This window comes from Podospora bellae-mahoneyi, chromosome 2 (assembly GCF_035222275.1).
Source record: "Podospora bellae-mahoneyi strain CBS 112042 chromosome 2, whole genome shotgun sequence".
In the NCBI taxonomy this organism is placed as follows: Eukaryota; Fungi; Ascomycota; class Sordariomycetes; order Sordariales; family Podosporaceae; genus Podospora; species Podospora bellae-mahoneyi.
In genome coordinates, this window is record NC_085881.1 from 2,446,947 (window position 1) to 2,468,466 (window position 21,520).

General features: G+C 53.8%; 5 protein-coding genes across 5 annotated transcripts; 1 reads left to right on the forward strand and 4 right to left on the reverse strand.

Annotated features, from left to right (window-relative positions):
- Positions 1-75: 75 nt before the first annotated feature.
- On the reverse strand, positions 76-5,337 carry GDH3 (NADP-dependent glutamate dehydrogenase). Its single transcript, XM_062876334.1, has 3 exons — positions 2,332-5,337; positions 1,983-2,258; positions 76-1,922 (listed from the first exon to the last, which is right to left on the reverse strand). Exons 1-3 carry the CDS (start codon positions 2,375-2,377, stop codon positions 823-825), a joined length of 1,422 nt encoding a protein of 473 aa, XP_062734921.1. The 5' UTR covers positions 2,378-5,337; the 3' UTR covers positions 76-822.
- A 2,532-nt stretch (positions 5,338-7,869) lies between these two features.
- On the reverse strand, positions 7,870-8,894 carry QC761_206030 (uncharacterized protein; the record flags this gene model as incomplete). The annotated part of the gene is made up of 2 exons (XM_062876335.1): positions 7,870-8,656; positions 8,719-8,894. 2 exons carry the CDS (start codon positions 8,892-8,894, stop codon positions 7,870-7,872), a joined length of 963 nt encoding a protein of 320 aa, XP_062734922.1.
- Positions 8,895-11,136: 2,242 nt separating this feature from the next.
- Positions 11,137-16,748, reverse strand: SSD1 (Translational repressor). The gene is made up of 3 exons (XM_062876336.1): positions 15,613-16,748; positions 11,586-15,501; positions 11,137-11,528 (listed from the first exon to the last, which is right to left on the reverse strand). Exons 1-3 carry the CDS (start codon positions 15,764-15,766, stop codon positions 11,489-11,491), a joined length of 4,110 nt encoding a protein of 1,369 aa, XP_062734923.1. The 5' UTR covers positions 15,767-16,748; the 3' UTR covers positions 11,137-11,488.
- Positions 16,749-17,434: 686 nt separating this feature from the next.
- Positions 17,435-19,478, forward strand: QC761_206050 (uncharacterized protein; the record flags this gene model as incomplete). The annotated part of the gene is made up of 2 exons (XM_062876337.1): positions 17,435-18,637; positions 18,699-19,478. 2 exons carry the CDS (start codon positions 17,435-17,437, stop codon positions 19,476-19,478), a joined length of 1,983 nt encoding a protein of 660 aa, XP_062734924.1.
- Positions 19,479-19,641: 163 nt separating this feature from the next.
- On the reverse strand, positions 19,642-21,451 carry QC761_206060 (uncharacterized protein). The gene is made up of 5 exons (XM_062876338.1): positions 21,409-21,451; positions 21,274-21,300; positions 21,130-21,247; positions 20,616-21,044; positions 19,642-20,556 (listed from the first exon to the last, which is right to left on the reverse strand). Exons 4-5 carry the CDS (start codon positions 20,660-20,662, stop codon positions 19,881-19,883), a joined length of 723 nt encoding a protein of 240 aa, XP_062734925.1. The 5' UTR covers positions 20,663-21,044; positions 21,130-21,247; positions 21,274-21,300; positions 21,409-21,451; the 3' UTR covers positions 19,642-19,880.
- Between the last annotated feature and the right edge of the window lie 69 nt (positions 21,452-21,520).

Genomic DNA, 21,520 nt, shown 5'->3' on the forward strand with positions numbered 1-21,520 from the left:
ACACTTGATAACACGGAAGGGGCATGGTGTCTCCTTAATGGCGTGCTTTGCTTCTCAATTCACTTCATTCCGAACATCGACTTCACTTGCAGTTTCTGTTCTTTTTTTTTTATATATTTTTATTGTGGTTATATTCTCTATATGCTTGGGGCTTCCCCAACTCTATTCTACAGATTCCTTCCCTGCGCCATGCACGACACGCTATCCCTCCCAAATGCCGTCTATGCCCCTTGGTGTGAGAACCTTAAAAACCATAACAAGAACACGAACAGGTACACACACACACACACCATCATCCATGCCCAACTCCAACAAGCTTACAAGCTTATTCTGCCTCCCGCAGGAGCAGAACAGCAATGACGTTGTCGGTAAGGCCCGCTCGGTTCAATTCTCTCCCCGACTGTGCAGGAGGCACAGGCGTGGTTGTTACTCACCGAGCTGCCAATGGGAAGATGGGGGTGGAAGATGAAGATGAAGAAGATGAAAGTCATAACCTCGTCCCGGCCATCCCGTCCGATCCCTTCAAACTCCATACCCAGCACCCAAGAACCCCCATGACGCCAATGGGACCAGAAAACGCCCAATGAGAAAAATCACAAATCCCACACCGATGGGCGTGCCGCAAAGAGCGGCGGCGTCATCATCGAGGTGGCGGCCACATCGCCATCCTGATGGGAATGGCTCGGCACTTGGTCACCCACATACGGATGTGTGGTGGTGCCTCTGCAGCCCTGGTTCTAGCCCGGGTAGCGTCGGATGCCGATCCAGCAACACATACAGCTACTCTGCCTTGGGCTGAACTGCAACCACTGGATCATCGATTTAAGCGGCGAAGCCAGAGTCGGAGGTGACCTCGGCATCGGCAGCCTCCTTGTTGAGCTGGTTGTCCCACCAGTCACCGGTCTCCTTCATGGCACGGGCGACCTTGACGAAACCGGCAATATTGGAACCAGCAACCAAGCTGGGATACTCGCCCTCGGTGGCCTCGACGTACTCCTTGGCCGTGTTGAGACCCTGGAAGAAGGCGCACTTCATGATCTCCTTGAGCTTGCTGTCAACCTCCTCCTTGGTCCAGGCGAGACGCTGGCTGTTCTGGGACATCTCGAGACCGGAGACGGCGACACCACCACAGTTGGCAGCCTTGCCAGGGGCATACCAGATGGCCTCGCCCTTCTTCTCACGGCGCTCGTTCTCAAAGACCTCGATGGCCTCGAGAGTGCAGCCCATGTTGGAACCCTCAGCAATGAACTTGCAGCCGGCGGCGACAAGAGCCTCGGCCTCCTCCTTGCTGACCTCGTTCTGGGTGGCCGAAGGGAGAGCAATGTCGACCTTGCCGACGTGGACCCAGGGGCGGACACCGTCAAGGTACTTGAGGTTGTCCTTGTGGCTGTAGTCGGAGAGAGAGCCGCGGTTGAGCTTGAGCTCAGCAATGGCGGCGATATCTTCGGGGGTGACGCCCTGCTCGCCAGTGGCGATGAGAGAGCCCTTGGAGTCGGAAAGAGAGACGACCTTGCCGCCGAGCTCGATGACCTTGAGGGCAGCATACTGGGCGACGTTGCCGGAGCCCGAGATGGAGACGCGCTTGTTCTTCCAGCCATCGGTCACACCAGCATACTCGAGCATGTGGCCGACATAGTAGACGAGGCCGAAACCAGTGGCCTCGGGACGGATGAGAGAGCCACCCCAGTGGAGACCCTTGCCGGTAAGGACACCAGTGAACTTGTTGCGCTCACGGCGGTAGGCACCGAACATGTAACCGATCTCGCGGCCACCAACACCGATATCACCAGCGGGAACATCGGTATCGGCACCAATGTATCTGGCGAGCTCGCGCATGAAGGAAACGCAGAAGCGGCGAATCTCGTTGTCACTCTTGCCCTTGGGGTCGAAGTCGGAACCACCCTTGCCACCACCCATCATCACTGTTGCGAGTTGGTTAGCGAGTGCTCGCCATACAGGAGGCAAAGTTGCCTGTCACTTACGGCCAGTGAGGGCATTCTTGAAGATCTGCTCGAAGCCGAGGAACTTGAGGATGGAAAGGTTGACGGAGGGGTGAAGTCTGAGACCACCCTTGTACGGGCCGAGGGCCGAGTTGAACTGGACACGATAACCACGGTTCACCTGGAGGTCGCCATTGTCGTCCTCCCAGATGACGCGGAACTGGATGACACGCTCGGGGATGGAGATGACCTTGAGGGCGGTGCGGTACTCGGGGTTCTTCTTGAAGAGGGTGCTGTTCTCGAGGGTGTAGTAGAGCTCTGTCGGGTTCACGAGTCAGCATGAGCCGTTGACGGACCAGTGTCCCAAGGCTTGGCTCTCATGGAAACTCACCCTTGTAGGCCTGCTCGAACTCGGGCTCAGAAGGAAGGTTGGACATTGTGACGAGTGTTGAATGGGTATCTAGGGGTATATGTTCTTGTTGTTGTTGTTGGAGTGCGGAAATGTGTCGGGGGTATCAACTGTTGAACTCGTACGCTGTCGAACGAAGAATGAATGGGAAGAGAAGAGGACAATCGAGCACAATGGGACGAAGGGCAGGGACGAGTATAATATAGACACCCGCAGGAAAGGCCGGTGGTGGGGGGGAGGGGGGGGGGCAACGTTTGAAAGCCCGAATAGCGACGGTCTCTTTTTTTTCATGGGACGACAGAACCAAGCCTTTTCCTGGTCCCCTGCTCCTAGCTACACAGTTCTCTCTACCGACAGGAGCACAATAGTGTAGCTCCGTTTCACACTATTATCCAGAGCCTTGCGTTTTTCTCCTGGGATGGTCGTCAACAGGCAGCGCGGGGGAGTCCCTGTGCTGGGTTGAGTGGCCACGTTTTGGCGAGGATTTACTCAGGGAGCGCCGGTTATCGCTCGTGCGTTAGAAGCACGGCGCACAGTTCCAGCGTCTTGACATGTGGAACGACGTCCGCGCCAGTCGGGTCGTATTTGCTTTTTTGCCATACATATCATGATGCCTATTTCCCCTTTGGAAAACCAGACGATATCGGCCGTGGGATGAGATATTTTCCTGCAATAGGCAATGCCCCGCGTTGGTCTACACATACTGTCGTCACATAGCATTACTGATTGGCTGCCCGGCAGCTTGGAAAGGGCTAGGCGGTGCTGCTCGCTGCCCATCTCGGGGCGTGGTGGTGCGTGGAGGTTGCAGTCGAATGGGGGGGCAGTTTGGGGGTCCATATGGGGGGGCTCGGGGGGGCCACTGGAGGGTACGGGTGGTAAAGCTCGCGTGCTTGTCCTGGACCCTGGCATGGCATCTGGCAGGGGCCCCGGCCTCGCTGACGACAGGCTAGGATCAAAGATGCCGCCGCGGCGCCACTGGGACAGGCCTCATTCTTATCCGATGACAATGATTGGCCGCCCTTTTCTGGGTAAAGCCGGTGGGATGGTGCTCACGAAGGGCTGCGGGGTCGACGGGAGCTAGCATTCTGCGAGGACATCGGCGCAGGGCAGGGAAGCGGCGCCAAAAACGACGCAGAATCACCCGGCTCTTTTTCGTGCGACTCCGACGTCGCTGGAGTCCTAGTGGCCGTCCTACGCTACTCATGTCCCTCATGTCCGCTTCCCTCCGGCGCATCCCGCGTTTAGTCATTGAAAAGGCAGACGAGCTCCTCGACACGACGACGGCAGGGTTGAGGGTTGCGGTTTGGCTGATCAGCCTCCGGTCTTGCAGCAGGTAATATTTGCTGCTATCTGTGCAGTTGTAATGTGAACTGGTAACCAATTCCCAACTGACCACTGATAGGCATTTATTTGAAGCTGGCCTCTCCCGGCCATCTTGGACGTCGAGCCCTTGTTACCTAACCAACACTGCCAACCCCCATTCAGCTGTCAAAGTCACAAATATCGCTCAAACATAAACGGAAGACCAACATGGAAGGACATGTTTCGAGATCGGGCAGAGCAAGCTGTTGTTGGTGATTGAATGTGTCTAGTAGTCGAGTTGAAAATAAGGCAGGCAGGACACCACCATTCGGCATCTCGTCGTCATGATGTCTTGCAGCCTGCATTTCCTTGCATTTCACTTTCTGTCTCCTTTCGATGACGCACTAGGGCGTGATATCCCTCAAGCTGCGCCATGGCTCTTGGTCTCGACCAGTGGGTAACCAAGACTTTCCCAAGATCTGTTTTGTATCCACACGGGAAAATCCGACAAATCGTAACCTCTTAAATTCAACCAGGACACCCCTTCCTCATGGGGAGCCCTACCCCAATGGGGTCAAGGATATCCCGACTTTGACGATGAGTTGGGAAAAAACGGCCGACGGAAAATACGATCTAGGTGTTGGGTTCTTTGTCTGTTTGTTCTCACCACCAGGGAAAAAAACTACCGAACGACCTCCTCATCTTGAATATGACGGAGGCCGAGACGGGTAGGTTTGGGGTTTATCCTTGGTATACTCTAGCTGGTGAGAAACAAATATGGGGGGAGAATTGTTCTTTGGAACTTTCATCTTTTCTAGCAACCAGGGTGTGGACCAACCCAGCAGCACCTATGCTTTTCTCGAACTGCTGGGCAGAAGTCAAATGATGATGCCTGACGACGAGCTTTGGGGTGTTGTGTTGATTTGTTCTGTTTCTTCGCCCCGAGCCCCGAGATCCCCCGGCCGGCGTAAGTGCGAACGGCGCTTGGGTAGTGTAGTGGGCGGAGTTTCGGAGCCAGGCCCGATGATGAAGAGGGTACGGGGACTAGAACTAGATGACTGGGGACCGGGGGAGAGAGGGATCTCGGAAGGAAACGGCTTGACGCGGCTCTTTTCGATGTATTCTAGATTTAATGTAGGTGTGGGCATGACACGCGCGCGGGACGGTGATCAGATAAGAAAACACCAGGATCTTGTTTGAGGATGAGAGCCAGTAAGGGGAGGTTGCATTACATGAATGCATGCTGTGTGGTTTTGATGGTGTCGGAAGGACCGGAGCGGCAGGACTGAGTGAGCAGCAAGAATGGCAACGGGTACCTGGTGGTTGTGTGTAACGGAGGACGACGACAACGACCTCGGCCGAGAGGGACATCAACATGGGACGTGGGGGTTGGGTATGTTGAAGGGGAACACTCAGCTCGGCGAGCCCTTTTTCGTCGGCGAATTCCTCGCTGTTGCGAGCGCCTCCGTCCCGTTGGTCTCGTCTCGTCTCAGGTTGTCTAGAGACCAGACCAGACCAGGTCGAGAATATTCATCGTCTCATCTTTCCAAACCCTCTTCTTGTTCCTCCTCCTCGTCCTCCTTCTCCTCTTCTTCACTTCCACCGTTTTCTTCATGCCAGTCCTGCTATTTCCGACAATTTAAGCTTCACAATGACACCGTCAATCTGCAGTCGCACAAACAAGCCTCCTGCAACCCATCTAGGCCAGATCTGTCCATGACAAGAGGCCATACATTCCCCAAAAGAGAAGACGGCCCCTGCGTATAAGGTAGGTAGGTAGTCTAGCACGTGGGTACGTACCCTGGATAGGTACGTATCTACGTACCTCTTTGCTGCCGCTGCTGCTGTGATCCCCTACTACCACTAAAAATAACATGTGAAAGAGCAAAAGCCAAGAATGAGTCTATTTTGGCTTGGGGGAAACGGCGGCGCGTGTGCAAGATCATCTGATAAGATAATCTGTACCTGTTGGGGTGATGTGACTAGTAGGGGGATGTCGGACTCTGTGCGCTTGGCTGAGGGAGACGAGATTGATAAGATAATCAGGGTGATGGTGAAGTTGGGTGAGTGTCGGCATGTCTGTCGGAGGAAACTGATCTGATAAGATTATTTAGGGGGTGGTATGGCCTGTTGGTGTACTTTGGGCTGGTGGGAGGTCTGATGTTCTTTTGTTGGGGTGGTGATATAAGAAGGGGGTTGTCTGTTGCGGGTGAGTTGAAATGTTGGCGGTGTTTCTTCATGTTATTTGTGATATTGGGGGTGATGAAGATGGATGGAGTGAGATTTGCTTATGGTGACGTGGGACCTCTCATCGTGTGCTTTTGTCTTGTTTTCGGTTTACTTATATACGCCAGGCAGGTATATGCGGCATGAGTATATTCAGGCTGAGCTATCCTGTGTAAGCCTTGATTACATGTATCCTGTCATCAAAGGTTGTCGTGGGGTTTCGTTGGTTGGTTCTTTTAGCAGGCTCTGGTTTACATGCTCTCATTCATGTGCTCTCACTCATATGCTCTCACTTCTATGCTCTCATTTTCGTATAGAACTTATCGTCTCTCATCCCTTCAGTCTCATTCGGCATCCCATCTAATACCTCTTCGATAGAATTTATCTCGGTGGGTACAGAACTCCAAGCACTTACAGGGCAGCGCTTGCAGACCTACTTTTCCACAAAATCTCTCACACGACTATTCTCACGATTTTTCTTCCACAGTTGCTCTTATACTACTATTCTTATGGCTACTGTGTATCTGTTGCTCTTACATAACTGCACTTAAACCACTGCTCTTACACCATTGCTCCCACGCCACCTTTTATCATCTTTGCACAGTTTCTCTCGTCTCTTTCTGATTTTAAACGCACTGCTGGCCTAGAGTTGCATGAATCTTCAGACCGTAAAATCTCACAAATGTCTTCCATGGTAAGTCCCCTACAGCTTACTTAGATACCCAAGGGACCTTGGTAACCAAGCTAGACATAGCTTTCTTGGTTTCCTCAAATTTCACATGCTTCAAGGTGTTTGCAAACTACTAGTTTAAAACCATTGATCAAGTCTGGACTAAACATACAACCCTCCCTTCCCCGTGACAAGGAGAAGAATGTGGTTCTTGTCTAGCCTTTGACGGGATTGGTTGTCTCCTATTCAGGAACGAAACAGGTGAAAGGAAGCTGAGAACCACACGCTCACAACTACGTACCTGTCCTACGTCTACGAGCAACAGACACAGACGCATTTCATCCGATTCAGGGATGCAGGGGCAGCGTGACACACCACCTCGTCAAATCATAAGACGACAACCTTGGACAGTGTATGATCACCAACACTCGAATGCCAGTAACCTACCTTTCAGGTCAAGCTCTCCATTATTTTCACATCGTATCACTACCAGGCCGTGGGCCGAATTCATATCGCCATGCACGTGAGCCGACAGTGCACCTTGCATCCCAACAGTCTATGACTCCACATTGCAAACTAGCTTTTTTATTTTCCCTACCTACTACATCTTCCAGCAGCTCCTTACATTCCTTGGGCTATATCCCAGCATGTGTCTTATCTCATTCATCACCCAACTTCCATTTGCCCAGTCTCACTTGGCTGTCCATCATCTCATATACAACTGACCAAAACCAATTTGCAGCTTCGAAAAATACAACAACACAGACAAAACCAAAGGCGGGTATCTCCTTCTCTTTTCCAGTCTTCACTCCCAACAGACAGCTCAAACAGTTGAATAACCAAAAGCACACAGCATACCATCACCCATCACAACTTCAAGGACAGAACGGACGAGAAGATATACAAACAGACCAACATCAGAAGGCAAAACTCAAAACGCGCAAACGATAAAAAAGACAAAACGTCCCAGTAAAAAAAGTTTATAATTTCAAAAGATAAAAAAAATAAAAATAAAAAAGGAAGTATGTAACAGTCGTAACATGGTAATGTCGGTGGTATACGGCGGAGAGAGTTAGGTAATAGTTAGAAGAGAAATGAAAGAATCGAAAGTCGTGTTTTGTTTTGTTTTTTGTTTTCTTTTAAACAAAAGGCGTCTCGGTCTAAGCTCTTCCGCTTTTCCATCCCCCCCTTTCCCCCCAATTGACTCCCAACCCCTATTCCCCCTTTTACCAACAATCATCAGAAGCCCAGGAGGGAAAAGAGAAAAAGAAAAAGAGAAGTCTCGACTCGTCAACCCGCAGCCAGCTCAGCTAACCAGCCGCTTATGACACCTGCATAACCATAGGCCCGGCAACGGTAATCTCATCGGTAATCACACCCGTCAAAGGACCCGCGCTGGTCAAGCTGACATAGGTGACACCGGCCAAGTTCTGGGGCACCTCGCACCCGGCCTCCTGCGTGAAGGTAGTGAAGACAGTACCGCCGGGGTTGCCACCAGTAGTGAAGCCGCAGTGCGTAGCCCCGGCAGCAGCCTCGCTCTCCAGCCGGATGACAGTACCAGCAGTAACAGTCGCCGCGTCAATCCCCGCGCCCAAGGCCAAGGATGGGAACGCAGTCAAGATCAAGTTCGACCCCTCAGGGCAGCTCTCGATAAAAGGCGCAGCGAGCGAAAAGACTTGCTTCGGCGTGAGAGGGGTGTCGAACGCCTGGGGGACGGCAACCACCCCGCTGGCGGCGCGGACAAAGGTCTGGTGGCGGGCCTCGATGGTGAGGATGGAGCCGGCGGTGGTGAGGATGGAGCCGTCGGAGATGAGGGCGGCGGCGCCGAGGTAGGCGGATACACCCACGTTCTCGAGGACGGCGGCGGTGGCGACCATGCCGGCGGCGTCGGTGAAGCCGAAGTTGTATGTGCAAGGCTGGACGGGCTGGACGCCGGCCTGGGCGAGGGCGGATTGGAGAAGCACGACGTGCTCCTCTTCGGTCTTGCCGATCTTGGTCAGGTCCTCGATTTGGCGCTCGTTAAGGCCGAGGGCTTGGAAGTCGGTGACAGGGAAGCGGGCGAAGCCTTGCTGGTAGAAGGCTGCTTCGAGCCATTCGAGGGTGAGGGCGCTGGAGGGTAGGTTAGTGTCAAAGTTGGCTACATGGAACTGGTTTGATTGAGGTCAACTCACAACTGAAGAATGTCAAGATCGTTGATACCAAGAGCCTGAGCAGCAGCGTTTTGACGCTTCGCGTGTTGGTACATCTTCAGCTGGGCCTTGTTGAGCTTGGGAATTGATGGGAGGGCCGAAGCAACAGCCGCAAGTCCCGCAACAACCACCCCAAGTGTCTTTGTGAATGAAGGCATTATGTCGGTTGTGTGTGTGTGTGTGTGCGCGCGCGAGCGAGAGAGAGAGATTCCCGTTTCTTTCCAAATGTCCTTTCGGTTATCGTTCCAAAGCTGTCGAGTTCGAGCAAAGACCAGTCCGGCTGCTTGTATAAAAGAAGAATAAGACAAGACCTGCCTGAGGTAGGTTGTGTATAAAAAGATTAAAAAATATTAAAGCTGTAAAAGCTGAATAGATCCAATGAATGGACTAAAGAGTGAGAGACAAGGACAGACTGAGGCTGCTTTTGTTTTTGTTTTTTTTTGGAAAAAAAGGAGAGTCAAAAGCAGACCAGTGCTTTGGGTAACGAATAGACAAAACACAAGGAGGCGTGGGATGAGGAGGAGAAAGAGAAGAAGGAGGGGAGGGGAAAGAAAAACGTCATGAGATGGGAAACGGCCATGGATAAAGATGGCCAGCCAAGGAGGATTCCCCTTGTCGTCCTGGTGGCCCGGCGGCTGCTGGCCCTTCCGGGTCCCGCAGTAATCACTGCTTGCTTCGAAAGAAATCTCGTTCAGGCAATGCGCAGGGTCGTTTCCAGCGCTCAGGGCGCGCGCCCCGGGGCTTCTGCTTCATCGAGTTCGGCTTCCCGTCAGACGGCAACCCAAGAGCAGCACTTCAGATGGCAGGACTGAGGACGTCGACGTCTTGGTGTTTCGTTTCCCTCGAGTCTTTGGAACCCCCTGCCGCAGCTACCGCCAATCACATCGCCATCTTCATCTTTAAAGTTAAGATGGAGGCTCCTCACCCCCCTGCTCGGGACCCAGCTCGCACGCAACGCCCTGTGTGGGGGCGAACAGCCCCAACCACTGAGAGCACGTGCCAAGAGTGTGCCAGGGGGTTGCACAGAAGCTTGGGGTAGCCGCGCTGGGGTGATCTGCGACAGTGGCGTACGCGATGCTCGTCTCAGGAACGTTTCAATTCAGACGGACCGCAGCAGAACCGACATCTTTTCCTTCTGTCTTCTGCCCCCTATCAAGCCTCTTGTTCATCCGAGCGAGCTGCCATCTTCATGGGTGGATACCTCTAGGTATTGCTCGAAGTTTATCGCCATCTCCATAACCTTATTGCGACATACAGTAGGCCGCTCCTTTCTCGTGACTGAGCGATAGCGTCGCATCGGTTCCTGACATGCAACCCAGTAGAAACAACAAGAAAATCATCCCGACGCCGTGTTCTTCTTCCGTGATATTCAAGGGGATCCCCATTGCATCCGTGATCCCGTCCACACCCGCCCACCACAACCCATCACGATTCGAATCCTGTCAAAAGATTGCCACAGTTGTTTCCAAGTGGCCCATCTGACGTCGAGATCACGGCCAGGTACCGTACTGCAAAGTAAATGTTTAAGCTTCTCTCAGGCCAGCCTACGGCCTAGAACTGCAACACCACAAGCACCTACCTACTCATGTGTGTGTGAGTGGACATTGAATCAAGCCTCAAGCTCTTGACTCGCTGCCCAAAGCCAAGCACAAGGTCCTCCTTCGTAGAATGAATCTGGCAAACAGCTTCCTTTCTCCACGGAGCATTCCATTCCCTCCCTACCTACCCTACCTAAACCACGCCACTGCTAGCTATTAGCTACAGGTAGCTGGTACCGTAGACTCAGACAAACCTCAACCACCAACCTCGAGCTAAACTAAAAAACATCTCTCACGTCCACCCCCAACAGGCCAGCTTGTTTCCATTCCAAACACCGTCCCCCCATCTCTCAGAACCCACCCTCTTCCAAGAATGATGATCTCGGAGTTATCTCCCTCAGAACCCACCACCCCAACTCTGAAATCTACAATCCCGAGAACCCTTCATCGAACAATCGAACACCCTCCCCCCCTAAACCAAGGTCGCATCAAAATCCCACCCACTGCACAACCCCCAACTCATGTTTCGAACCACCTACTACTACTGTAGACAAAATCCCGAAATCCGAACATTCGCATAAACCTCAACCCCCCAGCCCCCAGCCCAGCCCAGCCGGCACTTCAGTCTTCCATTTTTCTTCTCCCTTAAACATCCCGCACACATTATTTTCAGCCTGTATACCAAGAAAAAAAAAATAAAGGTGTGATACACACAGCCATCTTGAAACCGGAAATCGGCTTTACAGTCCACTAACCTACCTACACCAAGCCGCCCAACACAACACACAAAAACCTCCTTCCACATCTCGACAATTCACATGCACCAAATATAACGTTAATATCGCGTTCATTAAACAACTTCCCTACTTGTGCTCATCTCAATGCTTGCCCCCCCCTCCCTCTTTCCATCATCCTAATACTACTCCCTTTCCATACCATCTCCCCTTTTCATCCCAGCCTACCTCCTCAGCTTTCCAGCAATGATGTCCCTCGGCTCTAAACCACCCCCATCAACTTCTTCCCTTCACAACTCATTGCACTGATATCCCCCCACACCGGACCAAATTGTTCCTTCTCCTCTTCTCCATCTTCCATAATTCTTTACATACTATCCACTTAATCTTCCCACCAGACCTCATCTCCATTTCATAACCTCCGTAGTAGCATTGCAATCAATATTACAAAAAAAAACAAGTATTGTAATGGCTAACAGATTACAAAGCATAAGGGTTAAGAGAGCGGATAGTCAAGCACCTGCAATACTTGTTAGTCATCATGATACTCATTAAACAGCAACAAGAAAAAACTCACGGTGGGCTCTTGCTGAGATCCGTCTTGAGAATGACCGGCACGCGCGTCATCTCGGTAACATCCTGGATGTACTCCCCGCCCTCCTCTCTCAGCTTGAAAAGCTTGAGATACTTCTCCTTGTTGGTAAGGCGAGTCTCGGGCGCCTCGGTAACCGGCACCTTGGAATCCGACCGAGTGCGGTGTAGAGTCGACGAAGAGCGAGTAGGAGAGCCGGGCACGCTCTGAGTGGGGCGCTCGGCGAGAGAAGCACCAGCCATGGCCTCGGTGATGTCAGAAGCATTGTCCTCATCATCGTCAAAGAGAGCATCGGCCGACTCTGGCGCAATGGTGCCAGTCTCGGTCTGCTTGCGAGCAGCCTCCTCGCGCTCCTTCTTGACACGTTCAGCCTCCTCGGCCTGGCGGGCAGCGGCCACGGCGTTGGAAACCCTCTGCGAGGCACCGCCAGCCCTGGGCCTCTCGTCCTCGGGGACGTAAGCCGAGCTGGGGACACCCTTCTCCCAGTAGAGCTCAAGAACACGCTTCTCCTTTCTGAACTCGGCCTTCTTGAGAGGGAGCTGGTCGCAGTGGACGCGCTTCTCGAAGCCCCAGTCGGGGATGAGCACATCAAACGCCGACTCGTAGACACAGACGACGATACCCTCGCTGATGAGATCGCCGTTGGTCTCCTGGCGGACCTTGTCCATGGTACGGCAGGCCTCGATGTGGACGCTCTGCTCCTGAGCATTCTGAGCAGAGTCCTTCTTGGTGTTGCAAGACTCGACCGTCTTGATGAGATTTTCCAAGTCTTCGGTGTACTCGGTCTCGGTAAGAACAGCTTCAAGCTGACGGTGAACCAAAATGTCGGCGTAGCGCCGGGTTGGGGCAGTGAAATGAGTGTAGAGCGGCACATTAAGAGCATAATGAGACCAAAGGTGCTGGGCAGTCTTGCCAGCAATAAAGTACTTGGCGCGTTGCATCGACTTCAGGAGCAGTGTTTCCATGCCCTTTCTGATGTCAGAATCGTCCACTCTGAACAGGCTGTTCTGGAGAGACCCGCTACTGGTCGAGTCAATCTCATAGCCCAGAGCGGACATGCGCTCCACAAAAGTCTGCAGACGGCGAGAGTTGGGAGGGGCGTGGCGGCGCAGAAGGGCCTTCTCGGGAAGAGCAGCGGCCAAGCGCTGAGCGACGTAGGTGTTGGTCTTGTGCATGAGCTCTTCAACGAGCTCGGTGGCCAAGCTGCTATCAAAGACATTGTGCTTGACCGGGATGTTCTCATCGTCAAGCTGCTGGAGCAGACGAAGAGGGGCGATAGGCTCACCGCCAGCACCGAGGCGTGCCTCGTGGAACTTCTGGGCAAGGAGGCTGAGAAGCTGGATATCCTTAGCGCCAGCAACGGGGTGGCTGAAGCCGGCCTGGTTAGAGAGAGCCTCGTCAATCTGAGACAGCGACAACTTGCCGCCGCTCTTGACAATGCCCTTTCCAATCCAGGTGTCGCCTTCGGCAACAGCGCCAGTGTGTGGGTTGACGTGGAAGACAACGCTGACGGTCAAGCGATCCTCCTCGGGAGTCAGGGCACAGTACTCGCCGGACAGCCTGGGTGGGAGAAGAGCGCAGAAACGGTTCATGAGCTGAACGGCGGTGCCGCGCTTCTTGGCCTCTCTGTCGACGAGCGAAGCTGGCTTCACGAAGTGAGTGACATCGGGAACGTGAACACCTATCTCGACCTTGCCATCAGGCAGTGTCTTGACGTGGACACCGTTTCCAAGCTCGGCAGTGCTTTCGAGGTCGAGGGTGAAGACCTTCTCGCCACGGAAGTCTCTGCGGGAGCCGAGGGCCGCCTCATCTTCCTTTGCGATAGTCCAGTCCGGAGGGTTCACACTGCGCAGAACAGCATCGGAGAACTCATCCGAAGAGAAGTTGTTGTCACGCAAAAGAGCATCCGTTTCAACCTTAAGATCACCCATCTTTCCGAGCTTTTCGACCAAAGTACCGAAAGGATGGAGCGAGGTGATGGGCCAGCGCTTGATGCAGGCAACGAAGATCTGGTCGGCGTAGTCCTGGTGCTTCTCAACAAAGTCACGAGGAGCCTGTTCAGTGGGAATGGCAATCAAGGGAACACGCTTGTCAGTAGGCTTGAACCACACAATCTTGGGCTTCTCCTGAGCGCGGTTGTCGTGATGGCGAGAGTTGGACCCATCACGAGCGGCGCGCTCGGCCTCCTGCTTCTCCTTGGTAGCCTGGCTGCTGGGACGGAGGAGACCCAGGGTGCCGGAGAACATCTGACCAGCAACACGCTCAATGACAGCAACAATATGGCCGGCATAAAGAGGCTTGGACTCGTCGTTGATCTCCTCCTCCTCGACGAGAAGGAGGCTCTGACCCTCCACTTCAACGTCGTCATTCTTCTTTTGGGTAGGGCGCTGTCTCAAACTGCCACGGCGGCGGAGGCCACCTTCGGCGCCATTGTCGTCATTAGTGCTGCCCTGGTTTGTTCCGGCGGTGGACCCAGACCGAGTGTCGGTGATATCCTTGCGCTTCTTCTTCTCCTCCTTCTCGCGCTTCTGAGACCACACCTCGTCGACATCAAGGAGCTCGACAGCCACCAGGTCACCCTCAAGAGCGCGGTTGCGATCCTTGCTGCCGCAAATAAAGATATCGGCATCGAGCAGACCATCTTGAGTCGACACATAAGCGTCACTACGGTTCTTCTTGTTGACCCGGAGGATACCCGAAACCAGCTGCCCGTCGCCGAGGAGAGCAGGAAGGGTAGCCTGGGGGAGGTAAGGAGTGAAAAGCGTCTTGCGCTGTTGCTGTTGGGGCTGCTGGGCAGCCATTTGAGGAGCGTGTTGGCTGGCGCCAAGACCAGCCATGTGCTGGCCGCTCATCTGAGCAATCTGGAGAGCCTGCAACTGGTTGAGCTGCATAGGGTTGAGCTGTTGACCAGGGAACATGCCGGGGACCATCATCTGCCCAGGGAGCTGCATCAACTGAGGCTGGCCAGCATACTGGAAAGCGCCTAGACCAGAGATGGACTGGTGGTTGATGGACCCGCGGCTGCGATGGCCCGGCTGGAACACCTGGTTCTGACCGGCGCCGGCAGACTGGTCCTGGCCCTGATTTTGGTTCTGGCTCTGGTTGCGCCAGTTGCCATCAAAGTTCCGAGATCCAGTGCGGGCGTGACCTCCACCAGCACCACCACCGCGGCGTTGGAGGTCGTCGCCAGAAAAGTTCATACCACCACCACGTCCTCCACGACCACCGGCGCCGACAGCCATGCTCTGGCTGCGGCCATGACCGCCGCCGCGACCGCCACGGAAGGAGGAACCTTGTGCGATCTGGCTGTCGGCTGGGGCAGCAACCGGAGCGGGCGCCGGGGCGGCACTAGCACCCTTTGCGTCGGTTTCTGTCTTTTCAGCAGAGCCCGAAGCACCAGGGGCGGGGAACTGGAAGCCGGAGGTGGTGCGCTTCTGCTGGGCGATTTCGGCGGCCTTCTTGGCGTCAGCGAGGGCTAGGGAGTGACGTCTCTGATGACCACCCCCGGCGCCGCCACCTCTACCACCACGGCCGCCAGCGTTTTCTCCTCTCTGGGCGGGTTGGAGGTTTTCAAAGTTGCCAAAGGCAGATCCCGAGGCTCCAGCGGAAGGGGCGGGAGGGGGGCCCCCCATACCCATGTTGGGAATAGCCGACTGATTACGGCGATGTGAGAGTGGCTGTGTGGGAGGGGCCAAGGACACATTTTGCTGTTGAAGCTGGTTCGGGAATTGGAAGCCGGTCTGCGGCGAAAGGTTGGGCATGGCCTGCTGGAGAGGGTTGAAGCCGCCTTGGCCCAGAGCCTGAGCGTTCTGCAACATGCCCATGTGCTGATAAGTAGCTTGGAGCTGCTGCTGCTGCTGTTGCAGCAGCTCGATTTGCTGCGCAATGGCCAGTTGTTCCACTGCGAAGAAAAACACATGTTAGCTTGGCTGTTTGTCGCTTGAGGTGATGGTTGGTGAGGGTGGTGATTGATGGATGGCAGAAAAGGGGCGAATTCAGGGGTAGCACTTACTGCCGGGATTCGCATACATGCTCATCAACGGGGTCAACTCCGAAGGGCTACGGCGATGGGCGATATGCAGACGGCGGCCGGTAGGGCCAGGCACACCTCCAGGCTGGGCCTGGGGTTGCTGTGATTGCTGCTGCTGCTGCTGCTGTTGATCCATTGCGACTACTCAGGGGCTGAGGTGCGTGTGGATGGTGGGCAGACAGTGGACAGACGGACAAGGTATGGATGCACGTCGAGTGCGGTGCAAGTGTATGTTGGTGCGATATAAGCAAACGGACAGCGGGAGGCGGATGCAGACAGGAGTAGTCGATAATGGTCGGGTGTCGTCGTGTCGTTTTGGTTTGTTGCGTTGCTGCGTTGCGTTGTTGTTGCTGTTGCTGAGCTGTGCGCTGTTCTTTTTGGGGGTTTGGTTTGTGAATGTGGAGATGTCGCCCACGGACGCTGCGGTTGGCAGAGGCAGAAACAGTTTTTTGAATTTCGAGTCCAAATGGGTTAATGAAAGATTGAAAAATGCGTCGAGCTTTGGGGGAGGGAGTGTGGGAGTGGGAGAGGTAGAGAGGGCTTGGTGTGTGAGAGCTGCGATAGCTGTTCGAGCGAAGCCTGAAGAGGGGACGGGGGAAGAGAGAGAGGTAGAGGGGAGGTCGGGGCAAGGAGGGTACGATTGGGAAGACGGGAACCCGGAGGTCGTTGATGACGATGAAGCGAGACAAGAGACAGACAACCTGCTGGAAGAGACAGCGGAAAGGAACAGGAAGGATGCTCCAGGGTGATGGCACAGTGCTTTTGGGTGGCTTCGAGGGGGGAGGGTGTGCTGTGGCAGCTACCGAAAGGGTAAGGAAAGTGGGGTTGCCCAGTGCCACGGCCAGCAAATCCGAATTGAAGGCGTGACGCACCAGCGGCGTCCCCAAGCTACCGTCCCACTATTCAACCCCTGCTCAAGCAAAGACGGATGCAGCCAGAGGCCAATGGGCTCCATTCTCCTGCAGCCGATGGGGAGCTTCACTTCTCTTTCTACCACCTCACCACTCTGACCGACACTTTCTTCCTAATGATCTGAACAACCTGGAAGAATATAAATTGTCCTGTGGCTGTGGTGAAGCCATCTCTGTTTCAACCCTCTCCGAGCTTCAAGATATCAGGTTACAGGTAGGTGAGCAAAGAGGGGAACCTGGCTTTTTCTTCTAATCTGGGCATTGCGGGGGGCGAGACGCACGCACGGCTGTTTTGTGGGACTGGCTTTTCGTCTACAACCTCCTCCCAACTGACAGCTCGGGGACAATCATTGACTGGCAAGACCTGTTCTGATGAACCAGGCTGAGGCGGCACGGTGTTTGGTTGGAGCTGTCAGAACTGTCGGGCTAGCCCTTGATGATGCGTCCAGTCCAGAGCTCTGACTGTCAACTTGTTGCGGCACGAAACCAACATTTTCGGCAGTGTTGGAAGAGATGGACAGGAATAGCTAAAACATTACATCCGGATAGTCATTTGCCCTGCTACTGCTAAATAAAGAGATATATACGATGGCTTTGATCACATCTTTTTGCTGATACCAGACTACAGGGTGGATTGCAATTTATCTTGATGGAGCCTTTGAGTTCTAGCTCTGTGAAACTGTTTTGATAAGCTCCGATATGTGGCTCCAACTGTTTGTTCCATTGGGGTCCCGGCCCAGCTCTTGGAGACGCTGCACAGCTGGAAGCTCCAAAACTTGGGCGACGTTGAAGCCTGGAGACTTGTACCCGTCGTTCGGAATTATCCACAACACCCGATGTCTTTCTTGTCCCCGCTGATCGCTAGCCTAGTTACATCCAATGCCCCGATTGAGATGCGGCCATGTCTCAATGTCCAACCGGGGCAAGAGCAAGAGCAAGAGGTAGCTGTCAAGGAGCAAGGTAGCAAAGAAGGGTTAGGGTTGTCGACGTTGCTTTGTTTGGCAACTCAAAGCAGATCATCTGCTGCAGGGATCATCTTGGAGCAGGAAAAAGTTAGACACCAGGAGGGTGCATCTAACCCCGCGACTTTCTTCATTCGCGGTTCACGGTTCAGCAAAAGAACAATCAACGTCGCGACATTGACCACCTGTTTTCCCGCGCAACACATCCACCCTGCCGGATCTGTTGATCGACGCCTTACAAGCCATAAGCCGGGCGCGTCCCAGCAACAAAACGGCACGATGCAGCGAGCATCTCCCTCGCCAGCGCGGAGCTACGATGTCGCCAGCCCTCACCGAGCCGATCTCGCAGAAATCTTCAACCAAGACAGGAACTCGCCGGCGCGTCACAGGCAAATCCTCGAGACCTCAAGACAAGAACATACCAGAATTCGAGAGGAGGCCGAAAGGGTGCTGCAAGAGGCTCGTCTGAAGGAGGAAAGAGACCGAGTCCTCGAACAGAGAAGAAAAGAGGAAGAGAGGATCAAAACCGAGCAGGAATTAGCTGCCGAGCGCGTCAGATTAAACGAACTCAAGGCGAAAAAGATCGAGATTCCCCCGTTACTACCAGATCCTGAACCACCAAAGCCAGCCGCAAAGCCCACTCCACCAGCAGCTGTTCCTTCAGCCAACAAAGTCGATGAACCAAAGCCGACTTCCGTACTCAATGGAGCCGGTCCGTTCGGGTCAACAGCACCCACAGCACAGCCATCGTCAGGCTTGTTTTCTGCCAAGGCGCCTCCAGCCCCGACACCAACACCATCACCACCAGTACCCGTAGTAGCACCAGCTGCTAAGCCATCAAATTCAGTCCTCGGCATCGGAGGGTTGCTTAATGGGACCAGCCAGACCAATGGTGCGGCTGGGACAACAGGGGAAGTACCGGCAGCACCTCCAGTAGCTCCACCGGCTCCAGCGGTACCAACCATCGACAGATATACCGTGATCCACAAGAACCTGAAAGGCCTGCGGAAGATGATGGCAGAACAGGCCAAGACCAACCGGGCCCTGAAAGAGAGAATGGGAGATATGAGGAGAGAACTCAGAAAGTGTATAGGCCAGCTTTCTGCGGGAGCTCCTGGTGTAAACCGGTCACAGGCACGTACACCAAGGCGGGGACCTTGTCTCAAAATTCGTTTTATGCTAACCGTGTAAACAGCAAACAAAAATTACTAATTTATTGCGCGAGGCACTGGCGAACCAGGTTCAGTCACAGCTCATTGACCCATCAGACTATGTCTTTGAGCCAAGACGACCCGTCGAAGGAGCAGCACGCAACGAGCCAGCACTGCCTTCGCTGTTCATCTACCTCCTCAACATCTTCAGCAAAGGCGCCATCTCGCAGTTCATCAACGAAGCCTCAGCGCGACCAGAGACAGCTGACCCGGTAGGCGTCTGTGTAGCCGCTACAATCTCAGAACCGGACTTTCTCTGGCGAGGAAAATCAATGATTGACATTTTGCTGGCCAAGTTCAGGATAGTCTGCCCAGTCCTGTTCGGCTACCGAGGAAGCGAAAAGACCGAGCAAGGGCGAGCAAGACTTGGGTGGTGGAAAGACAGCGGGCGATGGATTGGTGAGCAACAACACATGGACCGGATGACGGGTCTCGGTGCCGGGTTCGCCGCCATCTCCCTCCGCAAGTTTGCCGCGTCCAAGAAGCAAAACCCGTATCCGGCTCGGCATTACTGGACCGCCATGGCGCGTATAGTGAACACGCCGGCGGTTGAGATCAGCAACACGCAGTGTATCGTCCTGAAAGCCATGATTGAGAACTACGAAGGGAAATTCATCGACGCGTACGGCAGCGCCGCGGTTGTCGCTCTGCGGACGGCCCTCGTCGAGTTCCCTGCTAGAGCGCCGACAAAGGGTGCGGCGGTCCACTCGCTTGAAGTGTTGGCTACACTACTTACGAAGAACACCGGGTTGACATTGGGATAGAAACTGCGGTGGAACCAGAGGGTTCTTTAGAGTGGGGGCTGAGTGAGTTTTGGCGTGTATTAATACCCAGCGGCTGAAAAGGATATAACTCAGGGAATGGGAAAGGGTCAGCATACAAATCTATCATGATATTGCTGGGTGGGAAGTTGTGTTGGGGGAAAAATGTTTGGTTAGCGGTTTGGATTGGCTCAGGTCGAACCATTCTGTAACAGCGTGTGTGTTGTCTAAATACCCTACAAGTGTATAACACAACTCCTAAATAACAAATACCGTCCCCAACGCCGTATAAGCATCGCTGTGACAAGAACCGTAGTCAAGTCCCGTATATCTACGCTGATCATGTGCAAGAACTCCCTGTCTTCCCAAAAAACCAAGTGCCCTACCCACCTCCATCAAAACACCCTATAGAATCAACAGTATCACCAACAAAATCACCAAAACCAATATCAGCACCCCGATACAACAACTACTCAGCGTATCCTCATTCCTCTTCAGGACATACTTCATCTTGTCCATCCCCGTCTGCAACCTCCCCCCTACCCTATCCGCCAAACCATCCACCACCTCCAACATCTCGGCCTGCTCCTCCAGCTCCCGCCCCATACTATCCGCCTGCCGCCGCAGATTGCCCACTGTTTGGAAGACTCCGTCCAGATGCTGATCCTGCTCCCGCATCATCATGACCTGCTGCTCTTGCTCGAACTGAGCGGCGTAGTCCTCCCCCCTTTCGGGATTGTCAAGATCGGCAAAGGAGGATGGGTCTGGGAGACTGCTGGAGGTCTTGGAGAGCTCCTCGCGCATGTCGTCGATTTCATTGCCTACTTCCTGCACGAGGCGTTTGCGGCGGGTGATTTCTGTTGAGGAGAGGTTAAAGTGGGAGGGGTTGGTTTCGATTGCGCGGATGGAGGCGAGGAGGTCGGATAGGTCTTCGGAGAGGGATTCGAGGGAGGACTGGAGTTCGGCGCGGGCGGAGATGAGTTCTGGGGATGGGGTGGTGGTGGTGGAGGAGGAGAGGGAGCGGATGCGGAGGTAGGAGGTGAAGAGAGGGCGGGTGGTTTGGAGTTGGGTGAGGACATCTCTGTGTGTATGTTGTCAGATGAAAGGCAGCGTGGTATGTGTAAGGGGAGGGAGGCATACTGTTGGACTTGGAGGAAAGGGTCCTCTTCACTAGTCGAGGACATCATTTTGAATGGTTGGGATTGGGACTGCGCCGGAGGTTATGGGATTGGTGGCATTTGATTTTAGAGAGGGATAGGATTTTTATATAGGTTGCCTTGAAGTTTTGCGACGAGTTGTGGACTTGTTATAAAAGAAAAGTCGAGATGTGTTTGCTGGTAAACCTTGAAGGATGACGTTTGCTCTGCTCTCTGCTCTGTTCTGCGCCAAAGAGGTGCCTGTTCACATCTCCAGTTCCCTGCACGCGCGTCTCTACATTCACGCCTGGTGTCCAGCTGCCGGATCGGAGACCCAGATTCCAATTCAACGCTATCCCCTTTGCGTCACGGGACTGGATGGATTGGAGCCTTGGCTGCGCAACGGCATGGTTTTCTCCGATATACTGGCATGCTAACCGCATCCAGAATAGGTCCCCAGGGCTTGAGTTTTCCAACATAAAAAGGCCTGCAAAACACAGGTAAAAACAGGTCCTTACCGTGCACTTTATCTCTTCCACACGTCCCGGAAAACTCTGGAAGGCCCACGTATAGATAGTCGTGTCAAAATTCACAGGGCTATCAGAGCCATCGAGCCATCAGAGCCGCCAGGGCCAGCCGTTAAAGCCTCAAAACCGTCAAAACTGTCAAAGCCGTCAGGGCCGTCAGGGCTATGGCTGTGAGGTTAGCGATGGCTTCAGCCTACGTGGGTAGTGGTAGTAGTGGTAGTGATTTGTTTTGAAGAAATCAACATTCAAATTTAGGAAGGGTAGACTTACATATTGAGACCTACTTTTGTGCAGTGTTTTTGGTTCAAACCGATGTCAGGAATCTCTCGTGGACCTTTTGGCCAGGTCTGGTTAGCGTGCTAGTATATAGGAGAAAATCATG